Source organism: Amblyomma mixtum, chromosome 6 (assembly GCF_055824585.1).
Source record: "Amblyomma mixtum isolate Tamu chromosome 6, ASM5582458v1, whole genome shotgun sequence".
NCBI classification, from domain to species: domain Eukaryota; kingdom Metazoa; phylum Arthropoda; class Arachnida; order Ixodida; family Ixodidae; genus Amblyomma; species Amblyomma mixtum.
The window spans coordinates 144,496,663-144,512,984 of NC_143017.1; the positions used below are offsets into that span (position 1 = coordinate 144,496,663).

At 45.9% G+C, this 16,322-nt stretch overlaps 1 protein-coding gene across 1 annotated transcript in view; it reads right to left on the reverse strand.

Moving 5' to 3' along the window:
• Positions 1–343: 343 nt before the first annotated feature.
• The window catches only part of LOC149340659 (uncharacterized), a 107,339-nt gene continuing 91,360 nt past the window's right edge, over positions 344–16,322 (reverse strand). The window contains exons 4-8 of the mRNA XM_089551323.1: positions 12,133–12,266; positions 10,397–10,598; positions 5,576–5,709; positions 2,581–2,854; positions 344–1,032 (exon numbers count right to left, since the gene is read on the reverse strand). Coding sequence (XP_089407449.1) covers positions 932–1,032; positions 2,581–2,854; positions 5,576–5,709; positions 10,397–10,598; positions 12,133–12,266 — 845 coding nt within the window. The 3' untranslated portion in view covers positions 344–931. The remainder of the gene's footprint in view (positions 1,033–2,580; positions 2,855–5,575; positions 5,710–10,396; positions 10,599–12,132; positions 12,267–16,322) is intronic.

The following is a 16,322-nucleotide window of genomic DNA, read 5'->3' on the forward strand; positions in this document are numbered from 1 at the left end:
GCGCTGCTTGACCGAGAAACGTAAACATTTAGACGGCCAACGTCTATCCAGAGATCAAACGTTCGCTCAAAAGTGAAGACTCACCAGATATGCCGATGTTTTTTAGCACATCTGTTTCTAGAAAATGACTTACTTCGACAAATACAAAGCCAGTATCAACGCATCGGTTAACAATATGAAGCTTCACTGAAGTGCAAGTAAAAAGTCATTTACGCCTCTATACAACGAACTTAACTCTCACAAACAGCTTTGTGGAGCAGCTTTAGATTTTTTTTCGGGTACTATAAAAGGCTACAAATAAATCAGCACCAACATTAATGAGTGAAAACCTCTTCATGTGCAAGGGTACATCTATTCAGGGTCTCGTAATATGGCTTGCAACGGGGAAAAGATGAGCAGCACTCTTCGCCGCCTAATGTCCATAGGTTTCCAGCAGCCATTTGCTAACATTCAGTTCTTTCCTTAATAAGCAGAACGGCTTTCCTCTCTCTCAGCCTTGTCACAATAGTGCTACATCGGTCAGAGCCACTTTCTTTAACTTTTTTGACATGCAATATGGCCACTTTCATTTCTAGGACATGAATAGACGATATCACTACAGCCACAAAATGAAAAATCTTCGTGCGAAAAGTAGTTTCATCGTATCTTAACACTAGGAAGAATCGCACTGCCCAGTTTCCTTTCCAAGGTGTCCACTTTTCTCCAGCACTCATTATGACGTTTGTCAATATCAACAGTGAGATTGGTAGCGCGAATTAAAGGCACTGAATTATGTACATCATTGTTTATGCCAGGACAACCGTATAAATTATGTCTGCACATCGCAAATAGAACAAGTGTAAACACGGTGTTTGTAAAAACATGCAAACCCAGATGATGGTAGGGTGTCCGACGAACTAGTGAAAGCATTTGATTCTTAACCAATGTAGTTTCACGAGGCTGATCGCAAACATATCAGGATGAGCACCACAGCAGAGCTTTGGGTGAGGCAGGTGGGTAACGTCAGTGGTGGCGACCCGCTGGAGTCAGCAACTGTGAAAAAAAGGCAGAAAATTACAAATGTGACACCATGCGGTTTTTAGAAAACTTCTGTTTCAATGTAAGACTAACATGGGAACAATATAGATTAGAATAAAAAATTGCTTGTAAAAGTATGTGTGCCCAGCTTGTAGTAGACGGCAAGGCGAAAAGTTTTGGTGCCTCAAATTTACTGAATACATGGACGGTCATAAAACAAACTTATTTATGCATTACAGCGTTAGAAGCATCGTCATGAGACATCTTAAATGGGGCGGTTGAGGACCGCTGCGGCGGTCTGTAAGCAGTTATGCATTATTGTCCACATAGTGTTTCGTGGCTTACGTGCCAAAATTCCTTAAACAAAATGCTACCCCCCACCTCCGATCCACCCGCAAATTAAAGGACGGCGTCCAAACGTAGAGACGTCGTCATACATTACATGAAAATGCTAGATTGTTCCCCAGTACTTCAATTCTAATAAACTGTAAAGCGCTAGATAAACTAGGCTTAATGCACGTACGGCGATCCTGAGTAATTTCATTTTATATTTATTCATTTTCCATCTAACAATACATAAGGAAAGGCTGTAGAAAACACTGCCCGTGAGCAGCTTGAGTACTGTACAAACCTAATGTTCAGCAGGGAGGCAGTACTGAGGGTTACACAATTTGAAAACAAAGACAAATACACTAAAGAATATACAAAACTGCAATACATCCGCATAATGAAACTGAATCCGTGTTATTTCAATGTACGGTGTGAAGTTATTGCGCTAACAGGAAAACAAATCGAAATTATTGACGCCTCTTGTGTCTGCACATAAAGCGCCCATGAGTGTTGATATTCAGGGATATTCAGGATGACACTCTTAAGAGGGCATTAAATTGTATCCTTATGTTTTCTTCACGAAATGATTACAAATATTTCATTGTCTTGACTTCGAAGCCCCCAGAGTTATGAACTAGGAATAGGGGAGCATACTCTGCGACATGATAGAGCACTGTACCCTGGCACGGAACACAGAAGCGGCTAGGCAATTGCACCCCTGTCAGCGTGCAGTTCACTTGTTACGTTCTCAAACCCGCGCCAACCATTACAAGGAATTCGGGAGAGCACCACTCCGGTGCCGCTAAGCCTAGCGGGTTATCAGGTTCTGTTCTGTAGCCACAATGTCGTTCTCTTTCTTCCTTAGGTCGTGGATGATGTCAATGCGCTCTTTTTCAATTTTCAAAGCAATGCGCCACGTGGCGGTAGCCAAGGGAACTAGAAGCGCTTACCCCAAATTCCTGGCAATGCTAGTCCGAATATACACACACTGTTATCAAGACAATATAATACTGTATACGCCACACTTATGGCACCATCGTCATCTTAAATTGTCTCTGCCTTCTTTCCCCTCAGTCCAACTGCTGTTCCCAAGTTCACTGATTGCTTCTGTCCTGCCTAGCATTTTAAATGGCAGAGTGCATAAGAACGCAGTGGTACTTCTCCACACCTAACACCTTTCGCTCTCCTACGGTGTCGTGCCAATGACGCCATCAGCCCCTGGCCTGCACCCACCTGCCCCGTAGTGTCCCGGCACATGCAGCCCCGACGAGCGGTGGCTGCTTCCCAGCACGAATTCCTTCTCAGAGTACGAGTCGCCGCCTCCGCCGGCCGAAGAAGACAAGGGGGGACCCCTGCCGGAGCCCTGCAGCGTGGCCGTGCACTTGATGCGCATCTCGTCTTGCACGAAGTGGCCCGGTCGCACTGTGAACCGCAGGCCCAGAGAGGTCACCTGCAGACCGGACTCGAGCCGCTGTGTCGGGTAGTGCACCAGGTACCGGTTCGACACCTGCGCAGTACACATTGTTAGGGGCTATTCGTATTTGCGTTGTAGCTTCCTTTTTCTTTTGAAGTTAACGGAGACGCTTCCGTGTAGTGAAAAATTTCTCGCTTAGCTAGAGTATCGTTTAGCGAATTCCCTGGTACAATAATTTACTCTTATGTTCTTTTTGCTCGCCACGAAACAAACGTGGCCTAAATTAATACAGAGCCCGCCACTACGGCATCCCTCATAGCCATTTCTGTTGCTTCGGGACGTTAAACCGCACATGCCACATGCTTACTGTCTGTAAAGAATTATTTCGTTAGTTCTATTTACTTGCTAATCTACACAGCACTTTTGACTGCTAGGGTTTGGTTGAGCGGTACCAGACTTCTTTCGCGCCCGCTGAGAAATATATGGCATTTTGCTTTACTAGAATTTCGACAAATTCTGCGTTTTGGATCTGCTTCCTTACTTTTTCTTTAGTTTCGTTAGCACCCGCACAGCTACTAGCGTTATGCTCAAGATCACCGTAATAGCCCTATGCAGCAACCAAATCCCAACTGGAGTGAATTTCTAGTCTTGTAACAGTGTTACCGGCGAGTGGAAGTAATACGTGTCCGAATAATTGTCAAGTGTAACTCCCTCTTCCTCATTTACAACCATTATTTGGAACTCTTAATACACGATACACTGCCCATGAGCTGAACGTAAATCAGTTTTTTTTTTTCCCGCTGCAAACTGAAGATACCACGTTACTCGAAATGAACTCTGTCCAAGTGGGCCGGTAAGTGGCTTCGCTTGCGAGCGTTTGCAGCTGAGAGTTCTTTTCAGAGCACAAAAAAGCGACCCAGTAAAGGACAAGGAAGACAGGATAAGCCGCTTCTCCTCGTCCTTTACAGCGTCGTCTCTGTGTGCGCTAAAAATAACTCTGAGAGGGAACCAACTAGCCCCAGAGTGCATATTACTGGAATACCGTTTGTAGCCTCTAATGTGATGTAACCTCAGTACCCATATGCCACTGGAAACTTTGGTAGGGGGCTCTCATTGATGACAACCACAGCTCTTTGACTGTACCAGCCTTGAAACTTCCGACAGAATCCGTGTATTAAGACCTGCAGCTCTGGCTGGCCCAAAAAATTCAGGGGGGCACTTTGTTGACCTAAAGTTCGGTGAGGCGAAAGCCTTAAGCGCGGTGTTGCTGCTTGTGTCACTGATATGTTGTTGAGATGTTAAGCAGCGCCTCTAAGAGTGAAACGCGACAGCGTCTTGCAACGCTCCAGGGAGCCCATAGAACGCCATCGCCCGTTCGGCTCTACGCCCTGCTCGTCGGTAAATTGATTTCTGAGGAAAGGAAATGTATCTGTTTCGCATACCTCGGTGGACACCTGAACCTCGCCGTAACGGGAAGGGAGGAAGATGGGAGTGAATGAACACACCGTATTCACTTGACGCGCCTTTGTTCACTCCAAACCATCTAGCTGGCATGGGGGAGTGGTTAGCATGCTCGTCTCGCACTCCGGAGACCGGGGTTCGGTTCCCGAACTCGACCAATTTCCTACTCGGTTTTGTTTATTTATCTGGCCTGACAAGAAGGGTTAATTAGGCTAATTGCGTAATTAAGCAATTAACTAAACTCGTTCCCACTTACTTGGAGCATCACTATACGATCCCTTTAATTGGTTGCATGGTGACTAGCGAAAGTACAATTAGCCCCGTTTGAAATTTGCGCACTGTGAAGTCGCGACCGTTTCGACCAATTGAAAAACATGACATTTCTGTAGACAACACCTGCTTACAACGATGAGGCATTAAAGGCTTCCGCCTTAAAATTTGGTGGTTAGAATACTGTCGTTCCACCTGCAGCGTTCGCAATTCACCTCTGCTCAAAGCCGCAGCGGTGGCTCAGTGGTTATGGCGCTCGGCTGCTGACCCCAAAGACGCGGGTTCGATCTCGGCCACGGCGGTCAAATTTTGATGGAGGCGAAATTCCAGAGACCCATGTACTCTGCGATGTCAGTGCACGTCAAAGAACCGCAGATGATCGAAATTTTCGAACCTCTTTACTACGGCGTCCCTCATAGCCTGAGTCGGTTTGGGACGTTAAAGTCCAATAAAAATAAACATAAACATCACCGCTCCTCAAAAAACGAGAGTACTGGGGAAACCAAAGGTTGCTAAACATCGCCACAGTTTCCCCTTCCTTGTCCTCAACCCCGAGGATGCAGAAGTCGGCAGGGTTTTACAAACACATCACAGGAAAAACAAAGGGCATTGTTTGATCACTAAGTTCATCATTTAGTCCTCATTTTAGTTGATTGCTGACGGGCATCGATTGGTAAGCAGCGCACACGAGTGTTCACTTATTCTAATGAAGCCGTATCGGAGGCTCTTACGAACGGACTAACACCGAGACTTTCTAATGAACCTCTACCAATTCGGCTTTGATGTGCACGTGTATGCACTTAAAAACGAAGCCACTTGATGTTTAAATGGTGATGTCTTTATTATTGCAAGTCTTCCGTGTAGCCATTACATCTGAGGAGTTATGCGAAGTATGGCCCCGTAGCCAATCATTGCAGAATTTTGTGCTAGTACCGAATGGGAGATCCCAAATTAAGTGATACATTCATTCGCAAATAACTAATCTCCATTAAGAACATTGCTTTGATACCTAGCCGACTGGTAGTTAAATACGACCCAGATACTTTTTTAAAAACAAACAAAAAGAAAACTAGAGACACTCGCCTCTCTCTCGTTGAGTTGCCACTGCAGTTCAACGGGGCGTCCGTATCGCGAGTAGCTGCAGGTCACGTTGACCAAGTCGCCAACGTGGTAGCTCGCCTGGCCGCCGGTGATCGAGGGCTTGTCATCCTCCGACCCTGGGTAGGCAATGACAACAATGATAGAGAAACAGCTACGGCCGGACGTGGTAAGAATTCTTCCGCAGATTATAGTGCCAAACGTATAGACAGGACTGCTGCGACAAAGAACTCGCCCAAGTTGATTACTTCTCATTTGAAATACCGAACACAGCGGCCCGACCCTGTTCTTATTGATTAATTGGTGGCGTTTTCTATCAGCTCTTGTGCAGGAGGGCGGCTAGTCCTTTCTAGCTTCGGTGTTCGCAGCCATGTCATCGTTAATTGTTCTATGTTAATAGTTATCTGCATTTAAACGACGACACGCTCAGTCTATGCAGTCACGAAATTTATTCTCATTTGCTCTCTTTCTCTCGCGCACACACACACACGCTGCACATGTCTTTTAGCCCTTTCACTTTCGACTTTCAGATTGAACAAAGGTAACAAATTCAGTAGAAAATTTTTAAAATATTGAGGGCGGAAGGTATTTCAGTACCATTAAGCGTCGTCGTGTGGCGCCCGCTTACGAATCGTTACCGTCCATCGCCAGAAGAGTAAACGACCCGCGTGGCCATAACAAAACAACAAGCAGCTGTAAACCTCGAAGTAAACTGGGCAAATCAGTATAAACTGGGCAAACAAAACGGAGAGCGATAACACCACTTGAGTGCCGGAAGCAGGCGAAGCTAAGTGGCAACCAAGGTAAAAATCAACTCTTGTGCACGTCCACAAGAGCAGAGGACGCGTGCAGAGAAAGAGAAGCTGGGCGAGCACCGGATTGTCAACCACGCGAACCGCTAGCAAGGCAGGAATTAGTACTGATAATCACCGCTTGGTCATGGCCGATCCCCTTTGTGGGTACGCGCCACTATGCTCAATCGCAAAAACAACAATGAAGAAACGACACATTGAAGGAACGCGTTCGAACGAGCAGCCACCTAACTGAACTAAGTAAACGTGTATCTCCTATTTAGTTTGCAACGCACCCTGGCCAATCCCCACAGCGGGTATGTGCCATTCTAAGAGAGGAAAACACCGACTCCGTTCGCTCCTTGATCTCCTTTACAATAGCGCAATCAGCTGATCCCGGAACTTAGGGCCTCATTATGCTTCGCAGCGGGCAGGAAGTTCTTCGACCAGCTTTCTCGCCTCAGGCGAACTCCGCGCCCTCCGATAACGGCGTCCAAGCCCCATCGGCGGATTCTACCCCGTGCATTGATTGCTCAGGCCATATCAGCGCTCTCCCGCCGGCTAGAGGACCTCGTCTGCTCTTTCAATGCTACTGACCGCATTGCGCTGCAGACTTCATGTCTATTTCGGTGAGCCTTCCGGAATTTCCCGGTATTCCCTCTCACCCTGCGGCTTGGATCCAAGACGCAGAATTTGCTGCTCGCCGTTAAGCTTGGCCTCCCGACTTCACGTGGGGTTTTGCGGAAGAGCATCTCCAAACTGCCGCGCGAGCTTAAAACATTTGCGAGAGCCACCGCCACACCACCTGGTCGGCATGGAGCACAGTTCTCCTCGCCGCTTTCGCCATCTTGCCACTTCGTACGACGCTTGATTATTGAAGATGCGGTCGCTGCAGCAAGCTAGGGGTGACGACGTCACCACGCGCGTTTCTGACAAACTCTACCTCTTCCGAGTGTGCAACATTACGTGGCCCTCGCCTGCATCTAGGTCGGGGATGGCCTGCATGATTCCATCCATGCGGCTATAGTGGACAACCAAGACAACGACACTACTCAACGATCTACTTGGCCGCCGTATTGCCGCTTGGCCGCCGTATTGCAAGACACCGCCAGTCGACGCGGGGCGCGCTCTCTCCTCCGAGTCGTATGTCGAGAGTCAGCGTACCAACACGGGAAGGCGCGGCACTGCGTATGCGCATCGACTCACTGGGAGCACGGCCGGAGTACGGTGTGATGGTTCAACGTGGCGAACCGCACCACACTGACATTCATGACGACACTTTCGTTCACCGCCCCGCATTTTGAGCACTGGACACCAAAGTAAACCTTTCTCACATCAGGGAAGGTACGTGACCGTATTCGACGTTAAAGATGGAGAGAAGGGCCTCAAGGTGGCCAGTAGTATTGAATTCGACGTGAAGTGCTCGCAGAAAATCCGTAGCGATGTCGAAGAGCGGCCCACCCAGCGTTACTGGCTCTCACAGCTAAGCCAGGTGGGGCGTGAGTGCATCTGTTCACCCTAGCTTGCATCAACGTGTCGCTGACGCAACGCGCAAGCGATATCAGCCGATGAAGTGCTAGGATACAACTACCATCGCCCGTAAAACTATCTTTCTCTTGCGACTCCTGAGGCGGAGAAGTCACCCCGTGGTTACTCTTCCACTCACCGACGATCACAGGCAAGCACACGAAGATCCATACGATAGCTACGGAGGATGCGGGGCTTATTATGCACAGTAAACACACAGATACGCGCGAAACAAAGGATTCCTCCTAAATAACACAGCGTGTCATCTGCTTTTCGCAGCCGTGGTCAAATGCAATAGGGCACTCCATGCAAAACAAAGACGACAGAGAAGAAAAGACAAAGGATCAAAGAAGACGAAGGGGTAGATTAAAGGAAGTCGTTAGAAGGAACAGCCGCGTTTCCTCCTTGATCTTATATTAAGTGCTTTTTTCTTTCATATAATGCTTCGTGTAAGTCTCCGAGATGGGGCTGCATCCCTGTAAGCACGTACTTTCAGTATGGCGCGATATTTCAAACACACAATCTCCGCAGTAAATGCTCGGCATGGGCCTCGTGGGACGCGCCCTCGCCGCCGTACCTGTACGGCAGCCAACGTCCCTGTACCACAGCCACCGTCAGAGGTTAATTTGCTAAAACTCGGGTATTATTTCTTTCGAAGGTGGTCACTGCAAATTAGCTTAGAAACAGAACCATTTTTTTCTTTTAGCATCACCAGACAAAAAAAAAAAAAACAAGGGTTCAATCAGTGCGCTCCAATGCATTTTACAGCCCCTATCATCGTGGGACAGCGCGTCAAAATCGAGGAGTAGCAGACTGCCTCGCTCTAGAAACAAAATCGCCCACCTCTGGAAATTTTCTATCTACATGAATTAAAAGGCAAAAGAACTGGTATTGCGTGAGTTTACTGGGGCACCTGAGTGAAATCTCCAAAAATACTAATGATATTTTAGTACTAATACTGTAAGCCGGGGGAGGGGGGGGGGGGGGTGTTAATGTCTAAGACTCAAGCAATAGAGTAAAAAAAAACACAAAGGAGCAGATTTCATACCACACAGCTTACGTACCCAAAAATTCAGGACAAGCACATTCCAAAGCGAGAAGTTATTTATGAATACCTTTTTTTCTAATATCGCATGGTTACAGCACAACAATCAAAGTATTCGTATATCCCCCTTTGAATCGCTTGTAGCTCTTGCTATCTTTTAGTACAAACGCACCGTACTGGTTTGCTAAGGCAGCCTTTATACTCGGTGCAACCTCAAGACAAACTTTTAAAGCAAGATTTTTCAGCGCATTGGAAGTTTCGGCCATTCCTATCAATCTTGCGATATTCCACAGCTGCCTCACAATTAAAAGTGATGTCCAAGAAAGTTGCACTTCATTTCTACCTTCTTCACAAAATTTTCTATTATTGTTTTTGGGAGAAAATACTACTTAAAAACGTGAACTCTTGGTGTGTTAAGAGGGAGGGGGGGGGGGAGTTCTTCATGCAGATGATTAATAGGCGGCGATCTTTGTTTCTCTTGCAACTTACACGACTTGCCTTATCTTATGCAGAACTTACCGGCCACTCTTTGGCTGTGCGCGGATATTGCAATAATGCAGCCTACAGTAGTTGGCGCAGGAAGTATAAACTAATCCGAAGCTCGCCAGTACGGCTCACGTGCCTCATTTCCCAGAGAGTTGTCCTGCCGCGTGAAAATTCCCTCACCCTTATCTGTCTATATTAACGTCGAAGAATTCTTTGTCAGTTGCCCTTGAGGGCAAAGCGCTACAAGCTCCTTTTTGCTTGCAAACTCAAGCAAGCGCGTATTTTGGTATATTTCTAGTTTTCAGGTTTCACTTTCAGTCGACAGCCAGCGCAACATATTTTACTGATCTTTCAGTGGAGCGCCCCATTAACAGAATGCACTGCGACCCTTTACTCGAAAGCATTTATCTGCTATGTGCTTCCGAATGAACGGAATTAATTGCGTTGGTACGACAAGCAAGGCACGTTTTAAATGCGTCTCGTAGTACTATAGATTTCCCTTTAGGTCGACCGCTGCAATATTCGCGGATTCACACTCTTTACCGGTCGCGCTACATTGAGCAGCGGAGCCTTTATAAAATATGTATACCTGTACCATTTTCTTTGCCAAACTGGCAAAATTGAACACCACTCGTGATGGGTGGAAGGTACTGATTTTTATCAGCTGTAGGTACAGTCTTTGTCAAAAGTTTAGAGCCCAAGGGGTTTGCTTCTAAGCCTTGTAGTGGGACTCCTGAAGCATTCGTTGAAGTCCTGCCCATTGGAGAAGACAGGACCAGAAATGTTTTTACCTTCAGGAAATTTGGAGCGCTGGAGATGCATGACGAACCACACAGTGTGGCTCAGAAGCAAACCCCCTGGGCTCCAAACTTTTGACAAAGGCTGTACATTTGTAAAACAAAAAAGGTGGGCCCTCGCTCGCGTCCAAATCCACTATGTTCGCCTTCAAATACGTACGCGTGCTTTTCGCATCCTGCGCTGCCACTGTCTCCTCGCTGGACAGCGTGTATGCCTCGGACACGGTGGACGTGCACTTGAGCTTCATGATGCCGTAGGTGAAGTGGTGCGGCTCGGCCGTGAAGGTCATCCCCAGGGACGAGTGGTAGAGCTGGTCCTCGTCCCGGAGGATGGGGTTCATCCTTTCGTATCTGGGAGGGACCTGCGACAGAGGCGTCGAAATTGAAGCTTAGCACCGCACCAACAAAGATAAGAAAAAACCATTAACATGCCGAGAGAAGCCGCAAATAGATATTGAAATATGTGACTGCACACGATGTGTTCTGAGAGTTTACACTGGCTGAATGTGTGAAACTTGGAGAGGATATGTAGTCCTTATAGCGGTAACCCCATGTACTGACAGGACAACAGAGTGTGTAGTAAGGGGATATGGGAATGTACAGGCTGGAGGGGACAGTGGAAAGTCACGTCGGAAGGTTAGATTAATATATTTTTTCAGGATAGGCCATTCGTAGTTAGCGTAGCACAGGACTTAGAGGAGTTGATTCACAAGGATAACTCCTTTCTCTTCCTGTGGGCTTAGTGCTATGTGCTACGGTAATGATAATGTTGACTATCACTTCAGAGTCATGAAAATGTCTATCTCATGTCAGTGTATATGGGCTCTCTGAAGCAAAGATCAAAATACTCATTTAGTAAAACTATTTCGTTAGTTTAAATCGCCACTGGTCTTGATAGTGCGCGCACCTTTAAACGCCATTGAAAGCTTGCGGTTTTCCTCGAATTAAACCTATTAAACGGGATATCAGCCCTCGTGCGCGGCCTCGGCTGCCTCTTCGCTTCACGTGTATCAACATCCATGCTAAGTGACGTCACAGGCATCGCCCACCATTTTTGTGAACCTAAACTTGTGCTTGAATCTGAAATCTTTACCATGGTTGTCTTTGCTGGCCTTATAGCCGATGCCGGCTTAATAAAAGAGCATGAGGCTCCTGTTTGATAAGCGCTAGTCTTGAATCTCGTTACGATCGCTAACCAGCCTATTTTTCTAATAAACAAAGGCTCTCTTCCGGCTTTCTGCGAAGACGCTTCGAATAAGTGCATCCTTATTTGGTGACTAGAATTCTGCGTCGCCAGTTAAACGACTTTTTCCACCGTTCTTCAGGCTAACTTGATTCTTTTTATTATTATCATTATTGCGACACTATGCCTGCTGGCATAACCTATTCGAAGTATCGATGCCATTCTGCTAAAGCATTCCTACATGAATCTTCAGATGCCTGATTTGGATGCCGGAATTACTGGCGTAGTCACAGAAATATTTTCGGTTTGGTTTGGTTTGGTTTGGTTTATGGGGTTTAACGTCCCAAAGCGACTGAGGCTATGAGAGACGCCGTAGTGAAGGGCTCCGGAAATTTCGACCACCTGCGGTTGGTCGAAATCGCACAGTACACGGGCCTCTAGAATTTTTCCTAGAAAGAAATTCCAGCCGCCGCGGCCGGGATCGAACCCGCGTCATTCGGGTCAGCAGCCGAGCACTATAGCCAAGGAGCCACCGCGGCGGCTAGAAATGTTTTCTGTCTACCTTATATTTCGACGCACTATTTCAGAGTTCATCCTTTTTCCGTGCTGATACATTTGAAGCCATTTATTTCAGTACCCTGCAGCACTACGCACTCATTGTGATGTATTTTCTACCCAGAGTCCCTTTATATAGATGGTCCAGGTGCACTGACCTGCTCGCCATTGATGTACCACGCTAGCACAGCTGGTGGTTTGGATGCCCCTGCCTGGCAGGTCACGTTCACCACGTCCCCTACCCGGTAGTGCGGCTTCGTGCCGCGAATCTCCGGACCCTTTTTTGGCAACACTGAAAGGAAAGCCAGGAAGCGGAGAGAGATAGAGAAGAAGAACTGAAATACACACAGAAAGAAATTGGGTCTAAATTGGAGCACATTTTTGTGCCTGTAATGGGGGACTTTCTTTTGACGATGCTGCTTTCATTATTCTATCTCGCACTGCGACGTAGAAAGCACTGAAATCATCTACATTTGACTTCAAAAAAATATAAGCATTTTCAGCTCCAAATTTCTACGCCTTGAGGCAATAATTCCTTAATTTAAAAAAAAATCAAATAGTGGCTTAGAAAATAATGAGGTTCTTGGCCCTGCAACATTGTGAGTTCCTCACCGAAATAGATGGCCAGAATTAACGCCAGACAACTTCATGATGTTCTTCTTATTGTTTATTGTATTTAGGCATAAAGGCAGACTTAGCAAGAAGGCAGTCCGCCCGCCCGGCCATTTCAGGTATGCAATAAAATGCAATTATGTGACAGATTCTGAAAATTCACTAACCAAACTCTATAATTTGGACAACTGAACTGTGAAACATTATGTGAGCGAATATTTTCGAACTCTCTCCGTCTATTTTTATTTTGAGATACCACAGCGTGCGATTGTTTTAACTTAATAAATAGAGCACTCTCCGTGGTAACGCCGCATACGCATCCGAGTCTGTTATTTTTTCCGTAATACAGTAAATATTCGCTCTCAGAATTGTGACAGTTTGTTGCACCCGCCTTGATGCCTGATATAGGCGTCAAGATATTGTGGCAGACAGGCCAATGTGAAAAGGAAATAAAATTATGTCACCAAAATTATTTTTGTGACACCTTTAAGAAAACTGAAAGTGATCTAACGCGCAAAACCGGCCAGCAATTTTTTCAAAGCGGTAGCACTTAATATATGCAGTGCTGCAACATTACACTTATGTTACTGCCGTAATATTATCCATACGCACAGTTTGTACCTTCATGCAAAACTGATCACAAACGGGCTAGTACTCTAAGCCAAAATGAATCTTTTTTTCTATTGGCGTAATGAGCGAGCTGCCAAAAATGGGGAGAGAAAACTAGGACTAATACGAAGATACACGATAATGTAACGGGGGAAGTGGACATCAAAGTTACGCGTTACAGAATAAATGAGGTTCGGCGCAAGATTGTTTCCTTCATAAAGAAACTCTAAAAAATCATTTGTATAATACTGTTAAAGCTAATAACTAGTCGCATTGTTTGAATAGTAGTACATTATCTCCGTTCGGAGGTATCACTTTCCCAGACTTTTACTGGCAAGATATTTTTTTCTGCCGAGCGATACAATCTGTGTGAATTTTCTTTCTGCTTACTAGCCTCTGCGTCAATCAAAAAATTTAAGATTAAATTCAGTCGTGCGGATGGCTCCCAGGTAAAAAGCGTTATCTATAAGCATAGTCCTGGAGAAGCGCTGCCTAAGAAAGAAAAAGTGAGTAGTGGTACAGATACCGAAGCACGTGAGAAGCCCTGGTCGGTCATTTTCGGCATTATGTTGACCCACAACTCAATATAAGCTGTAACGCAGTAAAGTTCACAGAAGATTGGCCCCATTTTTGGCGGGTTCCCACACAGCGTTTTGATGGTTTCTGGGGGTTTAACGTCCCAAAGCGACTAAGACTATGAGAGACGCCGTAGTGGAGGGCTCCGGGCAATTTCGACCACCTGGGGTTCTTTAACGTACACTGACACCGCACAGTACGCGGGCCTCTATGATTTCTCCTCCACCGAAATTCGACTGCCGCGGAAAGGATCGAACCCGCGTCTTTCGGGTCAGTAGTCGAGCACCATAACCACTGAGCCACCGCGGCGGCACACACCGTATTGAACTTGCCATGATAGGAAGCGGTGCAAGTAAAAATGATTGTGTTGTCATAGTCACTGAGTTCCGTGACGTATTAGAGAGAAGTTTGTAAATTTCAAGTTTGTACTTATAATGTCACGGCTGCTTTTTTTTCCCCATTCTCTACATGTTCCGGCGTGTCCGTATTCTGCTTTCAACATCAGTGTCGTCCGCCTGCTCTTTCTCTTTTAACAGGGTTTCCTCAAGGTGACCCCCCCCCCCCCCCCCCCCCGAGCTTCTTGTTCACAGGTAGCACAGGCTATCATGGCTAGTATTCTTTTAGTTTTTTATTGTCTTATCTAACAAAGCCACGATGATTTTTCCACCAATTACACTGAACACATTAACGCGGAATTTGGCGGAAAATACGCTTACATGGACTGTATAGGAAAAAACATTTCACGATGCATTGGCAGTTAGGAAATGGCGTTGGCCGTGGCAGGCAAATAGGTCCTTTGCATTAGTGTCAGTAAGGATGATGACAGCACAGGTACCTCAACAAACCTGAGCATCGTGAGGGCGAGTTTCACGCGTATCCTTAAGCCACTTTAATTGAGACAGAACTATCCCGTCGGTCTTGCACTTTGCTGAGAGAGAGAGATAAAGAGGAAGAGGGAACGCAGGGAAATAGATTTATTGTCTCGTTTGTTGAGACAGTAAAGACTGTGTGGAACCCGACCTGACATTTGGGAAATTGCTGCCTCTGCCTCTAAAATCTCACCCTGTCAGGCGCAACGGGTCAGATCCACCCCTGCAGCTGCCTCCACTGCGGATCTTACACCTGACTTTGCTGCGTTCCTGCCGAAATCAGAACCCAATTAACTACTGACCTGTTTCCTTCCTAACGTATTTTTCCCCCGAGTGTTGTTCTCTATGACCTGGAATCTCGTAATATAGAACTATATCACTGGGAAACAATGTGAACGACGTAACACACGGAAGCCAGGCCCATCCTTATGGAAAAATTTCCAGCGCACACCGGACAGGGACGAAGAAGAGGACACCACAAGCGCTGACTCGCAACTAAGCGTTTATTCGCAAGCGCAGAAAATATATGCACAAAAGAAAAAAAACACAAAAACATCAAAACAGATGGGTCACTAACACATGTAGGCTGGTTTTTGTAGATATGATAGGCTTCTGATACCTCTCTTGTCAATTGATTAGGATGCCTAAACAAAACAGTTGTTTTATCTAGTAAAGGCTTACATGTGTTAGTGGCCCATCTGTTGTCCCGCATGAACGGGAATTTTCATATCTGGATGCGCCTGTGTGATTGCATAAGTTTTTATGTTTTCTTGTTTTTTCTTTTGTGCATATATTTTCTGCGTTTGCGAATAAACGCTTAGTTGCGAGTCAGCGCTTGTGGTGTCCTCTTCTTCGTCCCTGTCCGGTGTGCGCTGGAAATTTTTCAACGTGCTTTACCAACTCGCTCGAATGTCAGTCTTACCCCATCCTTATCCTTTTGCACCGTTGGGTGCCATTCCTTTTTTTTTTTTTTTCACGGTAACGTGACTCCTCAGCAAAACGATCAGCTACCTGCTTCTGAAGCCTGGGGCAAGGCTAGTATCGCAACAGCTTGGAAAGAGGTGACAATTTGCTTCTAGGTCTATGCGTACGGCTTTCAATCCGAAGAACGCATATTGAGCGCGAGTATTTTTTTCTACCTTCCTCGTGGAGTTCCGTGTACGATACTACAACGTCCTTTCTGTGCTCGCTTTGCCAGCGCTTAATTAGTACATAGCGCTAACGCAGTTTTGTGGGAATTTGCTAATATTCGCAGAGCGAGGTAGACTGTTCACCCCCCGAAAGAGCTACATCGAGTTAAATGAAAGCCTCTAATGATGTATAGACGTTGCTGCCAGTCTAAAAGAAAGACAGAATCGTTCCCCAAAATACGACAAGCTTTTCTTGTTTTTTTTTTTGGTACCGATATAATTTTCCGCGATATTGTAGTATTTTTTGTACCACTCTAGTATTCTTCTCTAGAGTTTTTTTTTTTTTTTTGCAGTTGTGTCGCTACCACGAGGAGCAGCAAAATATCGCAGGAAATTATTTTTTTACTATAAAAATATCTGTGTTAGGAATTCTCGGCACAATTCTCGGTACAAATTTTCTGGGCTGTTTTTTTTTTTCGAAATGCTTTGGCGAGCATAAAGCATGCATTTCCAATGCTCTCATTGCTTTCGTGCCCAACAAATGCGCTGCTT